The sequence below is a fragment of the Podospora pseudopauciseta genome, chromosome 1 (genome assembly GCF_035222475.1).
Source record: "Podospora pseudopauciseta strain CBS 411.78 chromosome 1, whole genome shotgun sequence".
In the NCBI taxonomy this organism is placed as follows: Eukaryota; Fungi; Ascomycota; class Sordariomycetes; order Sordariales; family Podosporaceae; genus Podospora; species Podospora pseudopauciseta.
In genome coordinates this window covers 8,497,572-8,516,807 of record NC_085892.1, presented here as the reverse complement: position 1 = coordinate 8,516,807, position 19,236 = coordinate 8,497,572, and the positions used below count along the sequence as shown (strand labels likewise).

The following is a 19,236-nucleotide window of genomic DNA, read 5'->3' as shown; positions in this document are numbered from 1 at the left end:
TCTCTCTCTCTCTCTCTCTCTCTCTCTCTCTCTCTCTCTCTCTCTCTCACTCTCTCTCACACACACATCCACCCAGCACTACTCTTTACGACGACAACAACTCTTCAAAACGAATCTACAACCCTTACCAACACACCCACCATCCTCACTCCTTCCCACCCAGCAAGCTGGGCAACTTCCAAGCCCAACAGCGTCTCCTAATTCCCGCCGGTTGCTCCTCCACCATTATCGCCACCCTCCCATCCAATCCAGCTCCTAGGCATCACCCTCCAAATCTTGACCTCACCACTCCTCAGGTCGTCAAGCTTGAAACTTTCCAGCTTGACCTTCTTGCTCTCACGGCCCTGCTCCCAAGCCCTGACCTTCTTCTTGGTGCCATCCCATTCGCCCACGACAGCGACGTGGTCAGGTTTGCCTACCTCGACGCTGTACTTGGCGTGCATGGCGCCGTGCTTGCCTTGGAACTTGGCGTTGCGGATGCTGATGATGTCGCCGGGGCGGATCTCGTCGTTCTGGCTTGTGCTGGCGTTGGCAAGGTTGCTGTACACCAGGGCGCCATAGGCACGCGTGCCGACAGGGTGAAGAGCGTCCTTGTGGGGACGCAGCAGCTCGTGAATGAGTCCTTGTGGAGTCCCGTCGCCTACAACGGTGTCCTTCAGCTTGTGGACGGCCTCGCCGATGGCACGACCAAACCGCTCGTAGCTTTCCTCAAGCTGGTCCTGACGCAAGGCTCGTGGTGGGGCCTCGTGACGTTGGTCGAGCTGGACATCGGAGGGGTCCTGGGGGTTGAAACGAACGGTGATAACGGTCTGGGAGTAGTCCTGGAACAACACATAGATATCCCGAGTCACAATTGTCTTGCCGCCCTGGTGGGGATCAGAGGAGGTTGATTCTTCAGACTCGAAGAAGATATCCTTGCGGCCGTGGAGCTGCGAAGGCAGGCCATTGGGCTGCAGCCACCATCCTGACTGGTTGGCTAGATCAATGTCATTAGCAACAAACCCAGACTCCATCGAAGGCCGAGTAACGTCGACCGAACGTCTTCCACCGCTACCACGGGGGACATCCAGCGACTTTCTCGGCGGAGGAGCTCGGTTTGGCGGTGAGGAAATGGGAGGGGGGATAGGCGACCTCAAGTTCTGAGGGGGAGGAGGTGGCGGGGAAAACTGGAGGGTCTCATGCGCCGATGTCTCCTCGTTCTGCCTGACATGCGGAGAGGGCATCGGGAATGACGGAACAGCTGGAGCTGCCTGAGAAGACGAACTATAGTTGTATGGATCGTACTCATCATCATCGTAGTGAGCAGGCGGCGCCTCTTTCGGCGGGGGAGGGGGAGGGGGGGCTGTGCGGGGCGCATCTACAGACTTGCGCGAGGGCGCTGGCGCACTTGGTGGAGGGGGAGGCTGACTGGGAATCGGAGGAGGTCCTGCTCTCGGGGCCGCTGTGGAAGGAAGCGGGGGCGCCTCACTCGTTGGCGATCTCGGTCCGATATCCTCGAAACTCGACTCCCGCTGATGGGCCTTGAGCGCATCTTTGTGAGGAACCGACGAGGCGATGTCGGTGTCGTAATCGCCCTCATATTCGGTGATCTCGTCTTCGTCACCACTATCCTCGTCCCTTGGTGGTGCGCCGGGAATTGGGGGCGGCCGGGTGTCAGCCGTTGAATCCCTACGCAGCGGGGGCGCCGCTGTGGGAGGCGGAGGAGGAGGTCTGCTCTGTGTGGGGAGCGGAGGGGCGGCGCCAGGGATTGGAGGCGGTGCCCTGCTGTCGCGCCTGGGGATAGCAGGTGCCGATGGTGAAGTTGGAGGGCTCTCATCATGAGACCGACGGGGGGCAGCCCGGGGTGATGTAGGTGGCAGTGGTGGAGGACCGCCAGCCCCAGGTGGCGGGGGAGGAGGAGCTCTAGTCGCATGGGCTACATCAGGTTTTGGTGTATCGGATTCATCATTGGGCCTTTCGGAGAGCTCGTCGTCAGACACCGACCCTTCGCTGGGGGACTTAATCGCCGACGCAGTTGGCGGTGGTGGTGGCGGACGTGCTTTGCAAGGTTAATAATGACACTCCACAGTGCAAAACGATGGGCATCACTATACTCACAGTCCAGAGAAGGAACAGGGGGGGGAGCTGATCTCCCGCCAGGAATAGGGGGGGGTGCGCTATGTTCGTTGGGCGTTTCTACACCTGTGTTAGCTTTGTTGAGATGGTGCTCGACAAACAACATACGGGCTGGCGCAGCTTCCTGATGGGGAGTCTGCAGCTGGGCCTCGTCCTCGTCATCTTCCACCTCTTCGGCACCAGACTGTTTTCGCTCGGGAGGCGGCGGTGGGCGCGAGAGCCCAGGCAAAGGAATGCCGGGCATAGGAACGGGGGGCGCGCGGGCAGTAGGCGATACCGGCTCCTCATGCTCCTCAATGTGCTTCTCAGGGGCGGCCTTCTTCTTCTTGGGCATCATAGGTGCCGGGGCACCAAACAGCCCAGGGATGCCCATACCCGGCATGCCCATACCGCCTGACATCTTGGCCATTCTTGCGCGCAGTTCCTCCTTGCGCCGAACCTCTGGGTCGATATCCTCCTCCTCTTCTTCTTCTTCCTCTTCATCTTCCTCATCAGCCTGTTCATCATCGTCTTGTTTCGCGGCAGTAGCAACATGCTTTGGTCTAACGTCATTTTCCTCCTTTTCGGTGAGCTCCTCCAGACCCTCGGTGGTCTCGCCAGCCCCAGACATATCAGCCTCATTACCATCATTCGGTTCGATTCCTCTTGAAGATCTGCGACGCCCAGGGTGCGGGATTCGGGGTGGGTGAGATTCATCCAGAGAGCCGCGGCCTGTGGTGTCTTCGGTATCGCGACGCTCCAGAGGGGGTGGAACAGGAGCAGTAGCTTCACCTTCGGCGGCAGTGGCATCGTGGCTATCCAACCGTTTCTTCACTGGTTTCTTGGGCTTCTCCTTCTTGGCAGCAGCCTCGGCATGACGAGCCGCAGTCTCCATTTGCTGCTTTTGGAGAAGAGCGAGACGCTCCTTCAAGCTCATGGGCTTGGGTTCATCATCAGCGGCTTCACCCTCATTCCTTGATGAGGTTGGTGCCGTATTACCAACAAGTCCCGCTTTTCCAGCATTCTCCAGTGTTTCGGCTTCTTGCTCCTTGACCTCCGGATCCTCATCGCGACGATATACTTTAGCAACAGGGGCCTGGGTGACCGGTGGAATATAGGCGTGCCTGCTAGGAGGGGGGGCAACAAACGGCTTCTTGATGAAGCTCGAGCCGCCTCCTGAGCTCAGCCCGCTAGGCTTGAAGGGGGCGGGGGGGGCTGCAGCTGCCTTGTTAAAAAGTGCAAGACGATCCTTGAAAGAATTTCCGGTTGGCTTATCAGAGACAGGTGGAGGTCCAGCACTGGGTTTGGAGACAACGGCAGCAGGCTTGGGCGCAGGGGGCGACTTTGCGGCAGACGGCGCCTCAGTGGGCTGGGGAACAGGAGGTGCGGGCGCGGCCACTGGAACAGGGGCGGGTGCGGGAGCCGGAGGGGAGGCGGGAGCTTGGGCAGATTGAATTGGCACCGGAACAGCGGCAGGTGCTGGTGGAGGAGAGGAAATCGTCGGCTCGGGCGAGGGAGATCTCAAGGGCTCAGGTTCAGGCTCCGGAGCAACTTCGTGCTTCGGAGATTCCGGGGCTGGAATCGGAGCTTCGGCGGCGGGTTTATGTTCCCTTTTGGACTGGGGCCGTGTCGCCGGACGAGGAGGTGCTGCAGGCTCATACTTTTCGACGAAATTCCTGGGGAAAATACCCTCTTGCTTGTTGCCGGCCTCGTCGACGTACTCCCCCGCATACCAATCGGCATCTTCCTCGTCGGTCACCGTTATGATCTGGCCGACGCTGAAAATGAGGTCATCTTCGTGGCCCGAGTTGTATTCGTACAAGGCCTTGACCTTGAACGACATGATGACGCGACTCGAGGCCTCGGAGTAAGTAGACGGCAAGGTAGCTACTGTTGATGTCTGCAGTGTTGTGTTGCGTGCTTTGGGCTTGTCGTCAGAGGCAGGCAAGCTATTAAACGTCGCTCGCTGGCTCGGCAGATGCGGGGCGGGGTTGGCTTTCGGTCCGCTTCTCTTCGTGGGCCTGGACTTCGAGGACTTTTCAATGTAAACACACGCCAAGTGCAAGTGAGGTTGTAGGACCTGCTGTGTAAACGTAATGCTGAAGGCGGAGTGCGAGAGAAGAACCGCTCGATCTCCAACAGCTGGTGGTCATGGAAGGGCGGTCCTTGCTTGGTCACCCCTTGCAAGCCGGACGTCGGACGCCTCAGCTTGTTCTGCAGTGTGGCTAAAAGTGTTGGCTTAAGGCGCACATCTGATCCTCAACGTCAGCGCATAAGAGGCTACCACACCTTGCGTTTGTTGCTATGGTCTACGTGTTTCAAATCTGTCTTTTTAGTATGGACACCTCACCAGGCAGCAATTCACCCGGAGTTGGGAGTGTTGCAGTCAGGAGGTGGCTTGGGCAGTTATCTCATGTCCTGTTGTCGCTGTGTGTTGCTTGGAGATGACCCCTCAGTGAAATGACGAGGTGGATCAACGCCTCACCTCGGAAGCTCCAAGCTGCTTGGCAGCTGGCAAGTGTCCCCTCTGTCCGGCAGGCATCGCCCCTCCATCGCATTTGTAACTTTCTGATATCTCTAGCTTGGCATCTTTTGTTTCACATGCCCATCAACAGCGACATTTCCGCCAGCAGCAAACACAAGGTACCTACCGCCTGTCGATCGGCTAAACTACTACTCTTTATCAACGTCACCTCTCTCCTAACGATAACCTCCTTTATCTCCAACAACATCACCAAACCCCCAAGCCATCACCTCCATGGCGTCCACCCCCAACCCTCCTAAATCCATCCTCAAAAAACCACCACCCACCCCCGACGCCCCCTCGGCCCTCGAACTCACAGGCCTAACCCGCGCCCAAGCAGCCCAACTCCTCACCCTCTCCAAAACAGAGCTCAAACCCCCCATCCCCATCGAAACCTTCGAGCTCCTCTCCGCCGCCTTCCCCTCCTCCCAACCCCCTTCCCAATCCGACATCTCCCTCCTCCTCTCCCACCTCCCCAACTTCTCCCCCTCAGAGTACCTCGATCTCATAGACGAACGGAACTGCCTCAACACATGCGGCTACGCCCTCTGCTCCAAACCCCGCCGCAACTTTCCCGGCAAGGTCAAAATCCGGCGGTCGGGCGTGGCGAAAACGGAGGACCTGAACAAGTGGTGCAGCGATGAGTGCGCGCTAAAGGGTATGTATATCCATGTTCAGCTCGAGCATCCTTCGTACGAGTGGACAGGGGAAAAGGGGGAGATGAAGATCAGAATTCGGCTGAGGGAGGACAAGGAACCGGGTGTAAAGGAGGTGGAAAAGGCCGTGGAGGGGCTCTCGCTCGATGGGGCCGGTGACGAGAGGGATAAGAAGGGAGATGAAGCCCACGAGAAAAAGAAGCAAGCGGGCAAACTAGCCGTCGAGAGGAATGGGATGGGCGTCGATAAAGTCGAGGTCACGATTGGGGAGAAAGAGATCACCCAGCCGCCCACAGCTCCCACCTTCACCAGCGCCCAGGGAGGCGAGAGCGATGCTCATCTCATGGTGGAAGGATACAAGATTGGCAGCAAGGGCAAGAAACCAAACAACACTGGCGGTGAAGGCGAAGATGATGATGACGATGATTTTATTCCTTCTATTCGTATTGAGAGCCTCAACTATGGGAGGCCTTGATCCTATCTTTGGTAAAATGGACAGGCAAACAGACAGCATTGGGGTTGCATAACAAATGGCGTTTTGATAGTTTATGATACCCGGTTTACGATTGTCGGACCTTGGAAATAAAACCTACCTGGAGTTTACAACATCTGGAAGATTCACATGACAGATCAAAGTCACAGCATTTATCACCTGGGCAGACATGGGCTCCCCAACGAGGCGGGACCCAGCCGTCTCACACAACATATCCCATCCGCATCACCATAAAGGAGAAGCGTAGTCTGGCAGTCGAGCGTCGTCCTCAGCATTACCTGCAGGACTCAGCGACACCTGAATGGGTGGGGCAACAGATTGCTTTATTCTTCAAAGCTATCGCATGCCGTGTTTGTTTTTCCCTTTCCGACCGACCACGACCCAGCGCCGTCAGTATTGGCCCAACGCCGCAGCATGTTGATTCCCACGTGATGAAGAGATCTTCATACTCCTTTCCCAACTTTTGTTGACCGTCATAAAAGGGTATCGTGATCGAAGTCGTCAAGCGTCGTTTTCTATTGGTGGTCCTAAAATGTCCCCTCTTTCGAAGAAACAATTTAGTCGCGGCGGGGGCGGTCACCACCGAAGCGGCGGGGGCCACGCTCAACAGCGGGGTTCTGGGTAACGGGGATGACGTTGACGGGGATGGCGTCGAACTGTGAATTGCTGTCAGTTTTTCCACTCTCGTGGCCTTCAGACACTGGGCAACACATACGCCGAGGTGCTTAAGGAGGTCCTTGGTCTCGGTATCGACATCGAGCTGGCCGCTCTCGGAGTTCTGGGTGAAGTCGAGAGCGGAGACCTCGGGAACGTACTGATCCTTGCGCTCACGCTCCTCCTCCTGAAGCTTGAAGGAGATACCGCGGACGGGGCCACGCTGAATGCGCTTCATCAAGTGGGTGGTGTAGCCGGCAATCTTGTTGCGGAGGCGCTTGGAAGCAATGATGGCAATCTCATCGCACACACTTTTTCCTCAGAGTCAGTCGGGTCTTCCCTCTGCCCAAAATCCAGGTTGGAGAAAAACATACCGCTTGTTGGTCTCGAAGTCGAGAGTCAACTTGGGGTAGTACCGCTCAATGATGACCTTGGCGGACTTCTTGACAGTCTTGGTACGAACGCGACCCATTTTGACGGTTTGGTGTGGTGGTTGGTTGTTGTGAAGGGAAAAAAAGACCTACCGAGGGCGACGCTTGGAGTTTCGGACACAGAAGAGAAGAAGCAGGAGGATTCTCGCAGTCGAGCTCGCCAAACCTGTGGTGGTTTTCAGAGTGGGTCTGCAATTGTGGGGGTTGCGTGCGCTTAGGGCATGCCAATCTTTTGGGGTGTGGCTGGTGAGCTGGTGAAGCTTACTATTTTGTGGCTGCCACTTGAGGTGGGGCAACTGCGGCTGAGGCATTCCCGGATTCACTCTATGATGGTCACTCCAAAAACTTGAGCCAACAATAGTAAACAATGCCTTTAGACATCGGAAATGGCTCACATGGTATATATTTCTACAGAAAACATGTTATACATTATGGACCTATCAGCAAGATAGTCCAGTCACTCCCAATCGACTCTAGTTCGCCGAATTCAAACCATAGTCCTGTGCACCCTGCGAGAGCTTAGTTGAGTAGGACTTGCGAATGGTTGACTGGCTGACCACCTCAACCTCCTTCCGCTGTTGTCCAAAAATGCCCTCACCATCGCCAATCAGCTCACGGGCAACCAGCTCAGCCTCGGCATCCACTGAGTCCTTGAGCACGATCCGCAGCTTGCCATCTGAGTTGACGGAAGCCGTTTCAGGCTGAACGTAAACCTTGGCGCCGTTCTTGAGATCAGGGTCGAAATGTCGAAGAGGCGACTTCCCGGACTTCTGATTGTGAGCGTTGTCACCCTCGCTGGTCTCGGTGACGAAACCAGCAACACCCAATTTGGCGCTGCTGTAGCTCTGCTGGCTGCGCGGCCTGAGCACTCTGGCCTCAACCGGCTTATGTTCCTTTTGCGGGCCGTACAGCGGGTGGTTGTCCATGTATGCACCGGTGCGGATGTACGAGAGACCGGCGGAAGGGTGGGTCTTTGGAGGACCATGTTCGGCATACGGGTTGTTGGTGTCGTGGGTTGAATATGTGTGTTGTGGGGGATGCAACATTTGCTCAGTCGTCAGTTCCGTCGGTTGCTTCAGAGGTGCGAGATCCAAGAACTCCCCAACCAGCTGATACAGCACTGCGTTCTGGTTCCGAACATTCCGCAAGTACTCGGTAACGTCATCCTCAAGAATAGAATCGACGGTGACCTTGTCATACTCGGTCTCTGCGTTGTCCAAGGCTTTCAACCTGGCCGTCTCGTTGAGATCGCGGGCGATCTTGGCCTTCAGAAACATACGGAAGGCGGCACGACGGGGGCGAACCCTCTCAGCCAAGTACTTCTTGAAGTCGCCGGGCGTCATGCCGGCAAGCCATGGGCCAGAAAACCTCCATCGTTGGTCGACAAGCTTTGCACGGTCCTTCGCGGCGATGGCGGTGCGATCGATGTCGTCCTCGAAAACGGACCTGGTCGCGGCATCGGTTCTGCGTCTTGAGCTTGCAAAAGAGGAGGGCGTAGAGATCGGGAGACCAAGTTCTTGGAACTTGAGAAGGGTGAGGCCGTGGTCGGCGCCTGAGGCGTAGTCGGTAATTTGCTCGATCGTATCGATGCCCTTGATGCGGAGCATGGGAGTCGAGGACTTGGTAGTTGATCGAAGAGGGAGAGGGCGCTTCAAGCCCCAGTCCCCCTCCTTGCGGGCGTGACTAAGGGTTGTGATGACCTGGTGTGTTGGGTAGGCCGAGGTAGCTGTATCGGAGTGCGACTTGAAGGTTGCTTGAGCGGCTTCTGCCGCCGGTGGTGGGAGGGGTGCCGGCATAGAGAACATCCGCGACGCCCGGAGAAGCGCGCCTCCCGGGGACACGCTCCTGGAAACCATGGTCAATGTGGCTGGATTGGCCCGAAAGCTCTCCTGGCTGTCGTCGAGGTCGGGGTCGGGGCCGCGAGAGATCGGGGCTTCGTTCCTTCAATCGCCGAGTTGAGCTGCAAAAATTCCCGAGCTCCAAAAGTTGAATGGATGCCCCATTGGCCATCAGTTCATGCCAAGGCCGAGTTCTTCAACCCTAACCCTTTGTCATGCAAAGTTACCCCTGATTACCTAGTTACTAGTATGTAAAGTGATTTAGAGACATATTTTGGGTATCTTGTACATCTATTCAATTTTGTCTATACCTTTACATCACCTCTCTAGCAACTCGATGCCAACACCACGCAATGCGTTGACTGCCCACGATGGATAGCTCTGTCCATCAGGGTACAGTCCAACAAAAAACTTCTTGACAAAGGCCGGGAATTGGTCAGCAATGATGGCCTCTCTGGCCTGTCTCATCAGATCCAGCTGATACCACACGTTGTGCAGTGTCAGCAGGTGCGCCGCAACTGTCTCTTTGGCGGCATTGTGGTGAATGAATGCCCTTGTAATGCCCAGCGACCCTTCTTGGCCGACAGGCCTGCAGCACTGACACCCACAACCCTCCTCGATGGGCCCGAAATCAGCGGCATACATCTCTCTTTTCATGTTGAGTACACCATGCTTGGTGATGGCATTCCCAAACCGCGCAGTGCGTGTGGGCCACACGCAGTCGAACATGTCTGCTCCCAGCGCCACGCTGACCACAAGATCCTCTGGGTACCCAATTCCCATAACGTATCTCGGCTTGAGTTCTGGTAGTTGCTCCGTGCAAGTGGCCACCACCTTGCAGAAGTCATCCTTTGCTTCACCTCCGCTCAGTCCGCCAATGGCGATACCGGGTGTGTCACGGGCGACCATCTCGCGGCAGCATTCCCGGCGCATCTCCAGGTCCAGTCCACCCTGAATGATGCAGAACAGGTTCTGCCTTTCTGGGTATTTGTGGGCAGCGATACATCTGTCAAGCCAACGTACACTGCGCTCCATCGCCTCTCTCATGCGCGCCTTGTCTGGGTGTGTAGTGACGAGGACATCGTCCAGCTGCATCATAATGTCGGATCCGATCGAGTTTTGGAGGCTCATCGAGTGCTCGGGGGTTAAGAGCATAGGGCTGCCGTCGTGTGGTGAGAGGAAGCGCACACCTTCCTCGGTGACGTTGGCCAGCTTGAGTAGCGAGACCATCTGAAACCTTTGACATCTCAGCTATTTTGCTTCCCATGATTAGAGTTGGCCACGTACCCGCCACTATCAGTAAGAAGATTGTGATTCCATCCCTGAAACTTGTGCGCGCCTCCTACAGCATCAAGGACTTCCTGACCAGGCTTCAGGCCGAGATGGTAGGTGTTGTTGAGGCAGAGACGGCATCCAGTTGCCTCGAGTTGTTCGGGGGTAAGTCCTTTGAGTGAAGCCTGCGTGGCTACAGGCATGAAAATTGGGAGGTTGACCTGACCGTGGGGCAGCGTCAAGATGGATGCGCGGGCACGGGTTGTCTGTTAGATATCTGCATTAGTTGTCAGGCATGTCCAGCAGCATGGAGAGGAGAGGGATTGCACATACAGAGCACTTTCCCACCAGCTCAAAAGTGAGGGCGGCAGAGGATGCCGATCTGGTCGTAGAAGCCATTCTTCTTGCAGTTGCCCACATTCCTGTCCGTTACCGCAACCAAAAGCCAAGTGAGCCGTTGTCGACTGTTGCTCGTGAAAATGCCCCTCGTTCTTTGAACCCGCTGCCAAGCCTGGAAATTCTCCAAAAGTCGAGTGGAGCAAACGGTTAAGGTGGATCCATAAGGCTACCCCTCGATTTGATCTTCAACCCATGCCCCACCATGACTCTCTCTTGGACCCTTCCAAGCTGTTGTGATTGTGACGTATCGCCGTATGTACATATGTCTAGATTATCAGTAATCTTGGCCCATATGGATGCATCTCCTGTCTTGAATTCAAGAGCCATCAGTTACGGCCACGTCCAAGAAAAGATACCAGCACCTTTCCGCAACCCACAAGACCGGCATAAATCCCTCCTATTTCGCAACCAGGGAACAGTGGCTTTTGTTTTCTCATATCGGTACTCAATTTGGAGCCTTATGGCATGATTGAGCAATATGCCACAACTATCATTCATCGTCTGGTCACCACCTTGTCTCCTTCTCTGGAGGGCGGTCCGCTATGGCAACAGGCACAAATGTCAAATGAACACCACAAACGCAACCTAGCAGTACCCGAAGATAACATGACCTACCACGCCCGAAGCTTGAACTGGATGTTTAACTCTGGCCAAGTTGAAGATATGGCAACTTTCCTGGAACTACAGGAGATTGTTTGGATCCCTCAGGTTTCTCCATTGATGCCCCACTTCTGCCCAGCTAACCCCAACCCGAGCCCAAGTCCCAAATGACCAACGTCAAAGATCCTTCTGGCCCAAAATCAGGCGATTTCTATCTCCTGCCGGGACGCATTGCCGGCGACGGGCACCAACAATATCTGGCTATTCCTCTTTGTTGTACTCCCTCCTACTTCGGCTATAATGTTGCATCCCGAGTCCATTTTTTCCTTCGCCATGTAGAAAAAAATTCGGTTCAACTCAGGGAGATCGTCGAACAAGCGCTCCCGCACCCATGACCCCTTGGCCCTTCCCTGTTCTTCACCACTAGCAAAATCCGAGCCGCGCTGCCCAGAGATACCGACTCTGCTGCGCCAGCCTCGGCGCATAATGACATCAAATCGGAGCTGGAAAGCTTGGGAATGGTTGTTTCTCAGGTTGTCCGACCTGGCCAACTCTTTCCCTTGTTTGCATTGTGATCAGAACTATAAAACTCTAGGCTATTCCTTGCGCTTGCGTCGTGTGTGTGTGCTCAGACTTCATCCAAGTGTCAAAAAGTGCTGTCAAATGACCACGGACTTTAGACAACGAAAAAGGATACTCCACTGGAAGCACAGTTTTGACCTCGGGACCAGCCTGACCGGCTCTGACCTGACAACACAATACAACACGGGCACAAAAGAGCCGTTCATCTATTTGGTCATTGCTTAGCTGTGTCTTGGCCTCGTCAATTTTTTGTTTCGTGGTTCGTTTCTATTTGAGGTTCTAATAAGCGGATACCCCGACACGATTTCTCTCATTCGCGACGCTCTCATGTTTTTTTGAGATACCTTCACGACATCTCGACAAGTCCAATTGTGTACTATTTAATCGGTTCTTTTTCTCAAGCCAGGTTGCCATCCCTCCGGCCGCTTTGGATTGATTCATACACGCCTGTTTTCGAACCCAACCTGGAAGCTTCACACACCTGCGCCATATCCTGTGCTGATACTATACACCACCATCTACTGAACCACAGCATCAAGGATGGCCCCCGATGAATTTCACCTCTTCCCCTTCCTCCCAGCCGAACTCCGCCTCCAAATCTGGCGCCTCGCCCTTTCCCCTCGCGTCGTCGTCCTCACCCAGTCCTTCACCTCTCCAACTCCCCCACCCACCCTTCTCTCCGTCTGCCACGAATCCCGCCAGGAATCCCTCCGCTCCTTGGTCCTCCTCCCCCTGATAAACACCTACTTCCACCCCGGCACCGACATCCTGTACTACCCCCGTCCTGTCTCTCCGCTAGGCTACTCCACCCCCTCCCCGCCAGCCGACATCTGTCTGGAGCTCATCACCAAAGTCGCTGTCGACTATGTCAGCTCAGAAATCAGGAGAGAGTGGGAGGTGTACAACAAATATTCCTTCTTAAAGTCGTTCCCCAATTTGGAGGAGGGGTATCTTGTGATTAATGCGCAAGAGAGCAGCAGCAGCAGCAGCAGCAGCGGTAATGGTGGTAGGGGGAATAGGGCAATTGAGCTGATTGATCCGAGGGGGGATAAGGAGGAGATTATGGGGATTATGGAGAGGGTGAGGGAGAGTTTTTGTTATGAGCTGCCTGCTCCTTCGCCGGTCGAGGAGGATGGTGAAGGGGAAAAGGTTGAACGGGAGGAGGCAGAGGAAGAAGAAAAGGAGAAGTGGGTCGATGGGAGGATTGAGTATAATGGGCTGGAGCTTGTGCCGAAGGCGATGGTTTGGGGGGGTTGTGCTGGAGGTGTGGTTGGGGTTTGCGGGTGATAATTTCCCTTCTTTTGCATTTTTTTTTTTTTTTTTTGGTTGCTTCAAGTTCTGGCATTTGTTTGGCTTCTGGTTTTTTTTTCCTCGGTTTTTTCGGCATATAACAGCGCTGGTTTAGAAGGTTATTCGGGGAGGGGGATAAGGAGGATAGACAGGGACAAATATTGTATTTAGTGTTGTAAATACTGGGTCATGTGTACATATTAGGGGTACGGATTATTGGATATTATGAAAACCCTTCTAAAATACCTCGCCATGTCCATTCGGTTCTCATATGAGGTTGATCTGCTCTTTGGTGTCATGTGTTCAGCATGCTCTCAACAGAGCATATATGCCGACAAAGCCAGCATGATCCAGCTCAGCAGGCCATATCTTGCATCTCGCAAGGACATGGCGCCGGAAGGTCCAGAGGGCGAAGGTGGAGGCGTCGGGGTTGTGTTGGATTCTTCGTCATTGGGTGGAGGTTCAGTCGGTGAGGCAGTCGGGATGAGATCAACAATATTGCCATTGCCCCCCAGGCTTCGGCTTCCGGCAGAGGTGAGGATGATGTCGCCATTATCATTGCCGCCGCCGCCGCTTCCCCTGATGGTCGCTCCACCAGGTGGGTAGTCATCACAGAATGTAGTGAACGCTGCAAAGACTGTTTTTGACGTTAGACTCAACCTCATAAAACTATATCACGACTGGTTGCTTCTGCTTACTGCTGTAATCAGTCGACCTGCCTGTTGTCGCCCAGGCAGCACAGGTGCTCGCATAGTCCTCCGCGACGGTCGTATATGAGCCGAAAGGGTCGTAGCACATGCACTCTGCCAGCTCTCTGTCCGAGATAGCGGTGAAGTTGGGGATCTTGCTTGAGCAGGATCGTAAAATATTGGCGAAGGAGGCGCAGGCTCTGGGGGTGGATGAAGGTCCAGCAGTCACTACGTCTCGGGTGGTGCTGGCATCGACTGTGGTCGTCCTTGGGGTCGTTGGACGGTTGGAACAGATGGGACTAACAGAAAGGCAACCATCCCAGATGACCGACATTGCTGGTGATTGGGGCAATTAGTGGCGTGGCCCTCCAGTGACATATCAGTAAGCCTCAGCCAACATACCTGAAAAGGCCGAAGTGGCCCCCTCCACTGAGTTGTAGATGTATGATGCACATGACGAGTATGCTGGGTAGAGAGCCGTGCCTGAGAAGCAGCATAAGCAGTCAAACATCTCCCCGAGTGGAGCTGTTGTAGCGAGAGCACCAGCGCTGGCACATGATGTGACCACAAGATTGGCAACAGAGCAAGCCGTGACGCCTGCCTGTAGTGCCATTGCTTGGACAGTCATATTTGGTGGTGGAAAATTGTTGACATGTATGGCCTGGACATCGATGGTGTGGACTACCTCGACATATTGCTCAAGTATCGCAGTGACGACACCTGGCTGCACCAGGGCAATGACTGGGAGATATTTCCGAACCATCATTCCGTTGTCTTGGTAAACCAGCGAGAAGTGCCCAAGAACGGTCACAGGCACAATGGAGAGAAGGACATAGCTTCAGTTAAGTAGCTATGGAAATCTCAAGGGCGAAACTGGGGTCTCGCATATTGTGGCCCAGCTGAAATAAATATCGTCGAGCAAGTCCCGAGCTCTTCATCCTCTGCCACATGGCGCCTCTGTTTTGTTTGGGCTCGGTAGGGTTTCCATGACCGACTCTTTGTTCTGTTAGGGTGCGGCTGAAATGCATTGGAAGGCCACCGCATGCTCCTGGCGACAAAAACGCCTGGCCTGAAGGCTGTGGAAGCATATGATTGGGGGTGACGGGAAGGGGGTGACGGCAATGAAGTGTAGCTACCCCGCGTCTGCATTCAATATTCTTGGCATCTCATCAGTCAATACTCCTTAGTGCTTGCTTGTAGAACGTGCAGGGAAATGCGGACAGAAATATAGCCTTATGGAGATCCTTCAACTGACCACCTCGAATGAGAGAAATATTCATGCTCAAAGTACTCGTGCCCCTTGCCAATCTGTGCCAGTGATGCGCTGTTCTTGCTAACAGTGCTTCAGTACCCACCTGTTGATGCCGGCACTTGCTCATGCATGCTTCCAGAAGCTTGGTCAAAGCAGCGATGACCTAGTGATCCAAAAGGCCGGGTGCTCCATCGGCAGGGAGCCCTTGTCCACAGATGTGAATATGGATGGAGAGATATCGACAGGAGACAACAGATTCGAGGCGCTGTCAGATAACTTTCTGAAAACCTCCACCGAAGGACTCTGGAGGTTACAGGAGATGCAATTCACACTACCAAGAATGCCTAAAGCTCCCTGTCACGTGAACGGGCATTGCTATGACGTCCTGACGCGTGACGCGGTCTGGATTGTTGCGCCAAGTCCAGGAGCTTGTGGGGGGCACAGGGAGGCCAAATTGGAGCCAATTTACAGCTGTCCACCACAAGCATAGACCAATGACTTCATGCCGGCTGCTGTTCGAGACATCAGACAGAATAAATCACTTTTTGGCTTTTTCCTGGCCTTCAAAACGAGAAAGACGGCTTTGTGCCCCATGCAGCAGCTGCATCAACACCGACCTCATTCATAATGGCGTCGCCGGCGTCGTTGTCTGAGTTATCCTCTCGTCCAAAGAGGACCTCCCAACCTCAAGTTGACCTCCAGCAAGACAGGCCCGCAAGCAACAAAGATGGCTCAAAGAGTCCCAGAGAAAGCGACTTGACCCAGTCGCTCCAACACCTGACCATATCAACCACCTCATCGCCGGCAAGGCAGCCCCGCGCCCCTCGGCCTAGCCCCCTCAAGCCCACCTCCTCGTATGATTATCCTTCTGAGAGCTCCCCGCGTCGACCAAGCAGTGCCATGCGCAGTCCGCTGTCCAACTCTTCCTCCGTCAGATCACCATCCAGGGCTGGCACTCCCGCCCTACTAAGAAAAGCCTCGACGAACTCGCTCCGCTCGGTCAACGGTGTAACGCCACTCCGTCGAGCAAGCTCCGCCAGCATCCTCTCTCCAACCCCATCGAGGTCCGCCAGATCACCACTGAGAAGCATGTCGCCCGAATTTCCAGAGAAGCCCATCTTGACTCCGCAAGCCGTCGCGAATGCCCACTTCAAAGCCGAGCTAGAGGCCCTCCATGGGCCGGACTGGAACCGCCCGGCCGAGACGGTTGTCATTCTTCAGGATGCCTGCTACGGTCACAGATTCTCGCGACCAAAAACCTCGAAAGCGCAGCTCAGCACCATTGTCGAACGACCAGAAAGGGTTAAGGCCTGTGTCCTGGGTGTATCGGCCGCATATGTCCGGCTGGGCGAACGACATCAGGATGGGGACTTTCCAATTGCCCCAGAGGCCAACCCGGCGCAGCTGCCCACAATACCTTTTCGAATACAAAAAAGCGACAGGCGACTTCCGCTAACCTCCCAGACGGTGACCAATGTCCACGGTACGAAATGGATGGAAGAGCTCAAGATCATGTGTGAGACGGCCGAATCGAAGCTGGCCGTCAACGGAAAAGAGCTCCAGCGACCAGATATCGACCGTGGGGCCAACACGGGCGCTCCTCAAAAGCTTCATGAGGGGGATCTATATCTCTGCGCAGAAACCTTGGAGGCTCTCGAGGGAGCATTGGGGGGTGTATGTGATGCGGTCGATGCCGTGTTTCGTCCCCAGGGGCCACAGCGGGCCTTTGTTGCCATCCGACCGCCTGGTCACCATTGCTCTGGCTCCTATCCGTCAGGGTTCTGCTGGATAAACAATGTTCATGTCGGTATCATGCACGCCATCCTCAGCCACGGTCTGACCCACGCGGCGATCATCGATTTCGACCTTCATCACGGCGATGGCTCCCAGTCCATTGCCTGGCTACATAATGCGAGGTCCGCTGGGCTGGGTAAGAATGCAGCCTGGTGGAAGAAAACATCGATTGGGTACTTTAGTTTGCACGACATCAACTCTTACCCGTGCGAGATGGGCGATGAAGACAAGGTTAGGAACGCCAGCATATGCATCGACAACGCGCACGGCCAGAGTATCTGGAATGTTCATCTGCAGCCATGGAAGACGGAGGCCGACTTTTGGGCATTGTACGAGTCCAAATACTCGATTTTGCTAGACAAGACTCGGGAGTACTTGAGGGTCCAGACCGAGAAACTACGTGCTCAGGGGGTGAATTCAAGAGCCGCCATCTTTTTGTCTGCCGGTTTTGACGCCAGCGAGTGGGAAAGCCCCGGCATGCAACGGCACAACGTCAATGTCCCGACTGAATTCTATGCCCGACTAACCAGAGACGTCGTCAAGATTGCTGCCGAAGAGGGCACAAGTGTGGAGGGGCGGGTTATCAGCGTTCTGGAAGGCGGTTACAGCGATCGGGCTTTGTGCTCGGGGGTACTGAGCCACATATGTGGTCTCGTTGGTGATGGTCCCCGCGCCAAGCAGGAGGTAGCTCCCTCTGGACTTGGTTACGAGATGGGCCAGAAGCTGGGCACAGTAGAGGCTGTGAAAGGAAACCCACCAAAAGAGGACCGAGCCCGTCAGTACGACCCATCGTGGTGGTCTGTTCCAGAGCTTGAAGCACTCGAAGCCGCCATCAGTGCCCCCTCGGTTGAGATCAGGAAGCCTCGAAATGTCATTCCGCCCACCTACTCTTCGCCAACACAAGCATCAGCAGCTAGAGCAGCTGTGCCTCCAAAGAATACTCGCCGCAGTGTGTCAGGTTTCGGCGTACCAAACAGCCACAGCCATAGTTACAGGGCGCCTACACCTCCTCCACCTGACGTTGCGTGGACCACAGCAGCTCTCGAACTAAGCAGATTGCTGATCCCATCAGGACGACAGACGGACAGCTGCACTCATGAGGAGCTTGGCGCAGAGGCAACTCGAGCCCGGCGCGAACGTCAGTTTGCCTTGGCTCAAGGTGCAGAAGATGCAGATCCACAGACTATGCCGGTTGACGTTCCTCCTCCGGTGATTGTAGAACGAGCACCCACCAGAATGTCGTTAAGAGAGCGTAAAACTAGGCCGACGTACTTGGAAGACGAGGACGATGATCGCAAATCACGACGAAAAACAGTCGCCGGACCAGCAGTGCTTGCTACGGAGAAGAAAAGACCACCCCCCAGTCGGCGACTTAGTACTGCGTCGACAACGGTGTCGACAGCGGTGTCGGAGACTGTGGACTCGGCACCGCCACTTCCTACAGCACCGATACGTGCCGGCTCGAGGTTGGAGCATGTCAGATCTGATTCTGTCGCAAGTGTTCGGACCAATGCTTCCGGAATCAATGTGAGAAAAACTCGGGCCCCAGCCAAGAAGGAGCCTGTTCCCAAAGCCCCAAGAGTTTCCAAGAAACATGTTGGTGCCCCCGCTGTGGCAGCACCCGAACTTCCAAAGTCCGGTGGCGAGGGTGGTGACGAAGTCGATAAGCTGGCGAAAGACATGAAGAAGATTAAGATCACTGTTGTGTCCAAGGCGGTGCGTGACGCTCGGGAACGGGAACGAAATGCGCAAGCCAAACTTGCCGCAACAGATACCATCTCTGTGACGGTGCCTACCGAGCCGAACGAAAATAAACCTCTCCTCTCAGTTCAACCACCGGAAAACCAGACGGTTCCCGCCACCCCATCCGACACTGAGTCCACCTTTGTCTCGAGCCCCCTTGCGTCAGCCGAAGAGAACTACCCTCTGCCTGCCTTATCATCACCAGGCCATTATCAACCTTCAGAATCGCCAGCATCTCCGCTTTACCCGGCTTCTGAAACCTTTTCCAACTCCGCTATGAGTTCTGTCACTCCCACCTTCTCGAGTCCCGTTCGTGGAGTTTCGCCCCACAGGACTACCTCAACTCCAACCCCGATGGATATGTTCGTCCATTATCATCCTGATGGCCCTACCCCTGAGTCGAATGTTCAACAGCAACAGCAACCACTGCAGTGGCTGCCTCCCAACGTGGCCACTCCCGTGTCGACCATGGCCCCGATGAAGAGAGGAGATTTGCCCGTCTTTAGTAGCACCGGGGCAATTCCCTTTTCGCCAGGGCCACCCCAGACGCCCGTATCGTCACCGCCTCCACCCGTCGCTGGGAGGGTGGGAACGCCTGCTGTGAAAAACTCGCCGGTTAGGAACCTGATCAAAAAGATGGAGAACAGATAGTTGTCGGGAGATGTTGGTCTTTCTTCAATACCACACATCAGGTCTGGAAGAAACATTGCAAGAGAGTTTGTTTTATACAGGAAAAGCGTGCGTGGAGGTTGAGGGGTTCCTTGACCACGGCATGGGAGTAAGTTGTGTATTCGGTGTATCGGCCTTTTCCTTTTTATCCATGACTTCGCTCTTCTCTTCAGTCGGATTACTTCTCCTGTTTCACAGTGGGGCACTATAAGAGCGCTTGGCTGTTTCTTTGCCTGCTTGTCTGTATTCATATGAA

General features: G+C 55.0%; 8 protein-coding genes across 8 annotated transcripts; 3 read left to right on the top strand and 5 right to left on the bottom strand.

Annotated features, from left to right (window-relative positions):
* Positions 1-125: 125 nt before the first annotated feature.
* On the bottom strand, positions 126-4,526 carry BBC1 (assembly of actin patch protein). Its single transcript, XM_062908888.1, has 3 exons — positions 2,224-4,526; positions 2,098-2,175; positions 126-2,038 (listed from the first exon to the last, which is right to left on the bottom strand). Exons 1-3 carry the CDS (start codon positions 3,935-3,937, stop codon positions 198-200), a joined length of 3,633 nt encoding a protein of 1,210 aa, XP_062772053.1. The 5' UTR covers positions 3,938-4,526; the 3' UTR covers positions 126-197.
* A 326-nt stretch (positions 4,527-4,852) lies between these two features.
* QC763_123220 (uncharacterized protein) lies at positions 4,853-5,749 on the top strand (the record flags this gene model as incomplete). Its single annotated transcript, XM_062908887.1, has 1 exon — positions 4,853-5,749. One exon carries the CDS (start codon positions 4,853-4,855, stop codon positions 5,747-5,749), a length of 897 nt encoding a protein of 298 aa, XP_062772052.1.
* Positions 5,750-6,251: 502 nt separating this feature from the next.
* RPS17B (40S ribosomal protein S17.e.B) lies at positions 6,252-6,893 on the bottom strand (the record flags this gene model as incomplete). The annotated part of the gene is made up of 3 exons (XM_062908886.1): positions 6,252-6,423; positions 6,483-6,732; positions 6,796-6,893. 3 exons carry the CDS (start codon positions 6,891-6,893, stop codon positions 6,325-6,327), a joined length of 447 nt encoding a protein of 148 aa, XP_062772051.1. The 3' UTR covers positions 6,252-6,324.
* A 432-nt stretch (positions 6,894-7,325) lies between these two features.
* On the bottom strand, positions 7,326-8,708 carry QC763_123200 (uncharacterized protein; the record flags this gene model as incomplete). Its single annotated transcript, XM_062908885.1, has 1 exon — positions 7,326-8,708. One exon carries the CDS (start codon positions 8,706-8,708, stop codon positions 7,326-7,328), a length of 1,383 nt encoding a protein of 460 aa, XP_062772050.1.
* Positions 8,709-9,008: 300 nt separating this feature from the next.
* On the bottom strand, positions 9,009-10,477 carry QC763_123190 (uncharacterized protein; the record flags this gene model as incomplete). The annotated part of the gene is made up of 3 exons (XM_062908884.1): positions 10,296-10,477; positions 9,978-10,228; positions 9,009-9,927 (listed from the first exon to the last, which is right to left on the bottom strand). The coding sequence occupies exons 1-3, from the start codon at positions 10,380-10,382 to the stop codon at positions 9,009-9,011; spliced, it is 1,257 nt and encodes a 418-aa protein (XP_062772049.1). The 5' UTR covers positions 10,383-10,477.
* Positions 10,478-12,083: 1,606 nt separating this feature from the next.
* QC763_123180 (uncharacterized protein) lies at positions 12,084-12,830 on the top strand (the record flags this gene model as incomplete). The annotated part of the gene is made up of 1 exon (XM_062908883.1): positions 12,084-12,830. The coding sequence occupies one exon, from the start codon at positions 12,084-12,086 to the stop codon at positions 12,828-12,830; it is 747 nt and encodes a 248-aa protein (XP_062772048.1).
* Positions 12,831-12,969: 139 nt separating this feature from the next.
* Positions 12,970-14,288, bottom strand: QC763_123170 (uncharacterized protein; the record flags this gene model as incomplete). Its single annotated transcript, XM_062908882.1, has 3 exons — positions 12,970-13,470; positions 13,532-13,858; positions 13,925-14,288. The coding sequence occupies 3 exons, from the start codon at positions 14,286-14,288 to the stop codon at positions 13,148-13,150; spliced, it is 1,014 nt and encodes a 337-aa protein (XP_062772047.1). The 3' UTR covers positions 12,970-13,147.
* A 1,113-nt stretch (positions 14,289-15,401) lies between these two features.
* Positions 15,402-18,962, top strand: HOS3 (histone deacetylase; the record flags this gene model as incomplete). The annotated part of the gene is made up of 1 exon (XM_062908881.1): positions 15,402-18,962. The coding sequence occupies one exon, from the start codon at positions 15,402-15,404 to the stop codon at positions 18,960-18,962; it is 3,561 nt and encodes a 1,186-aa protein (XP_062772046.1).
* Between the last annotated feature and the right edge of the window lie 274 nt (positions 18,963-19,236).

Coding starts and splice junctions, on each gene's coding strand:
- BBC1 (XM_062908888.1), bottom strand. CDS start 3,937: ATGTCGTTCAAGGTCAAGGCCTTGTACGAATACAACTCGGGCCACGAA. Junction 2,176..2,223: donor TCAGGAAGCTGCGCCAGCCC/GTATGTTGTTTG, acceptor ACACAGGTGTAG/AAACGCCCAACGAACATAGC. Junction 2,039..2,097: donor CCCTGTTCCTTCTCTGGACT/GTGAGTATAGTG, acceptor AACCTTGCAAAG/CACGTCCGCCACCACCACCG.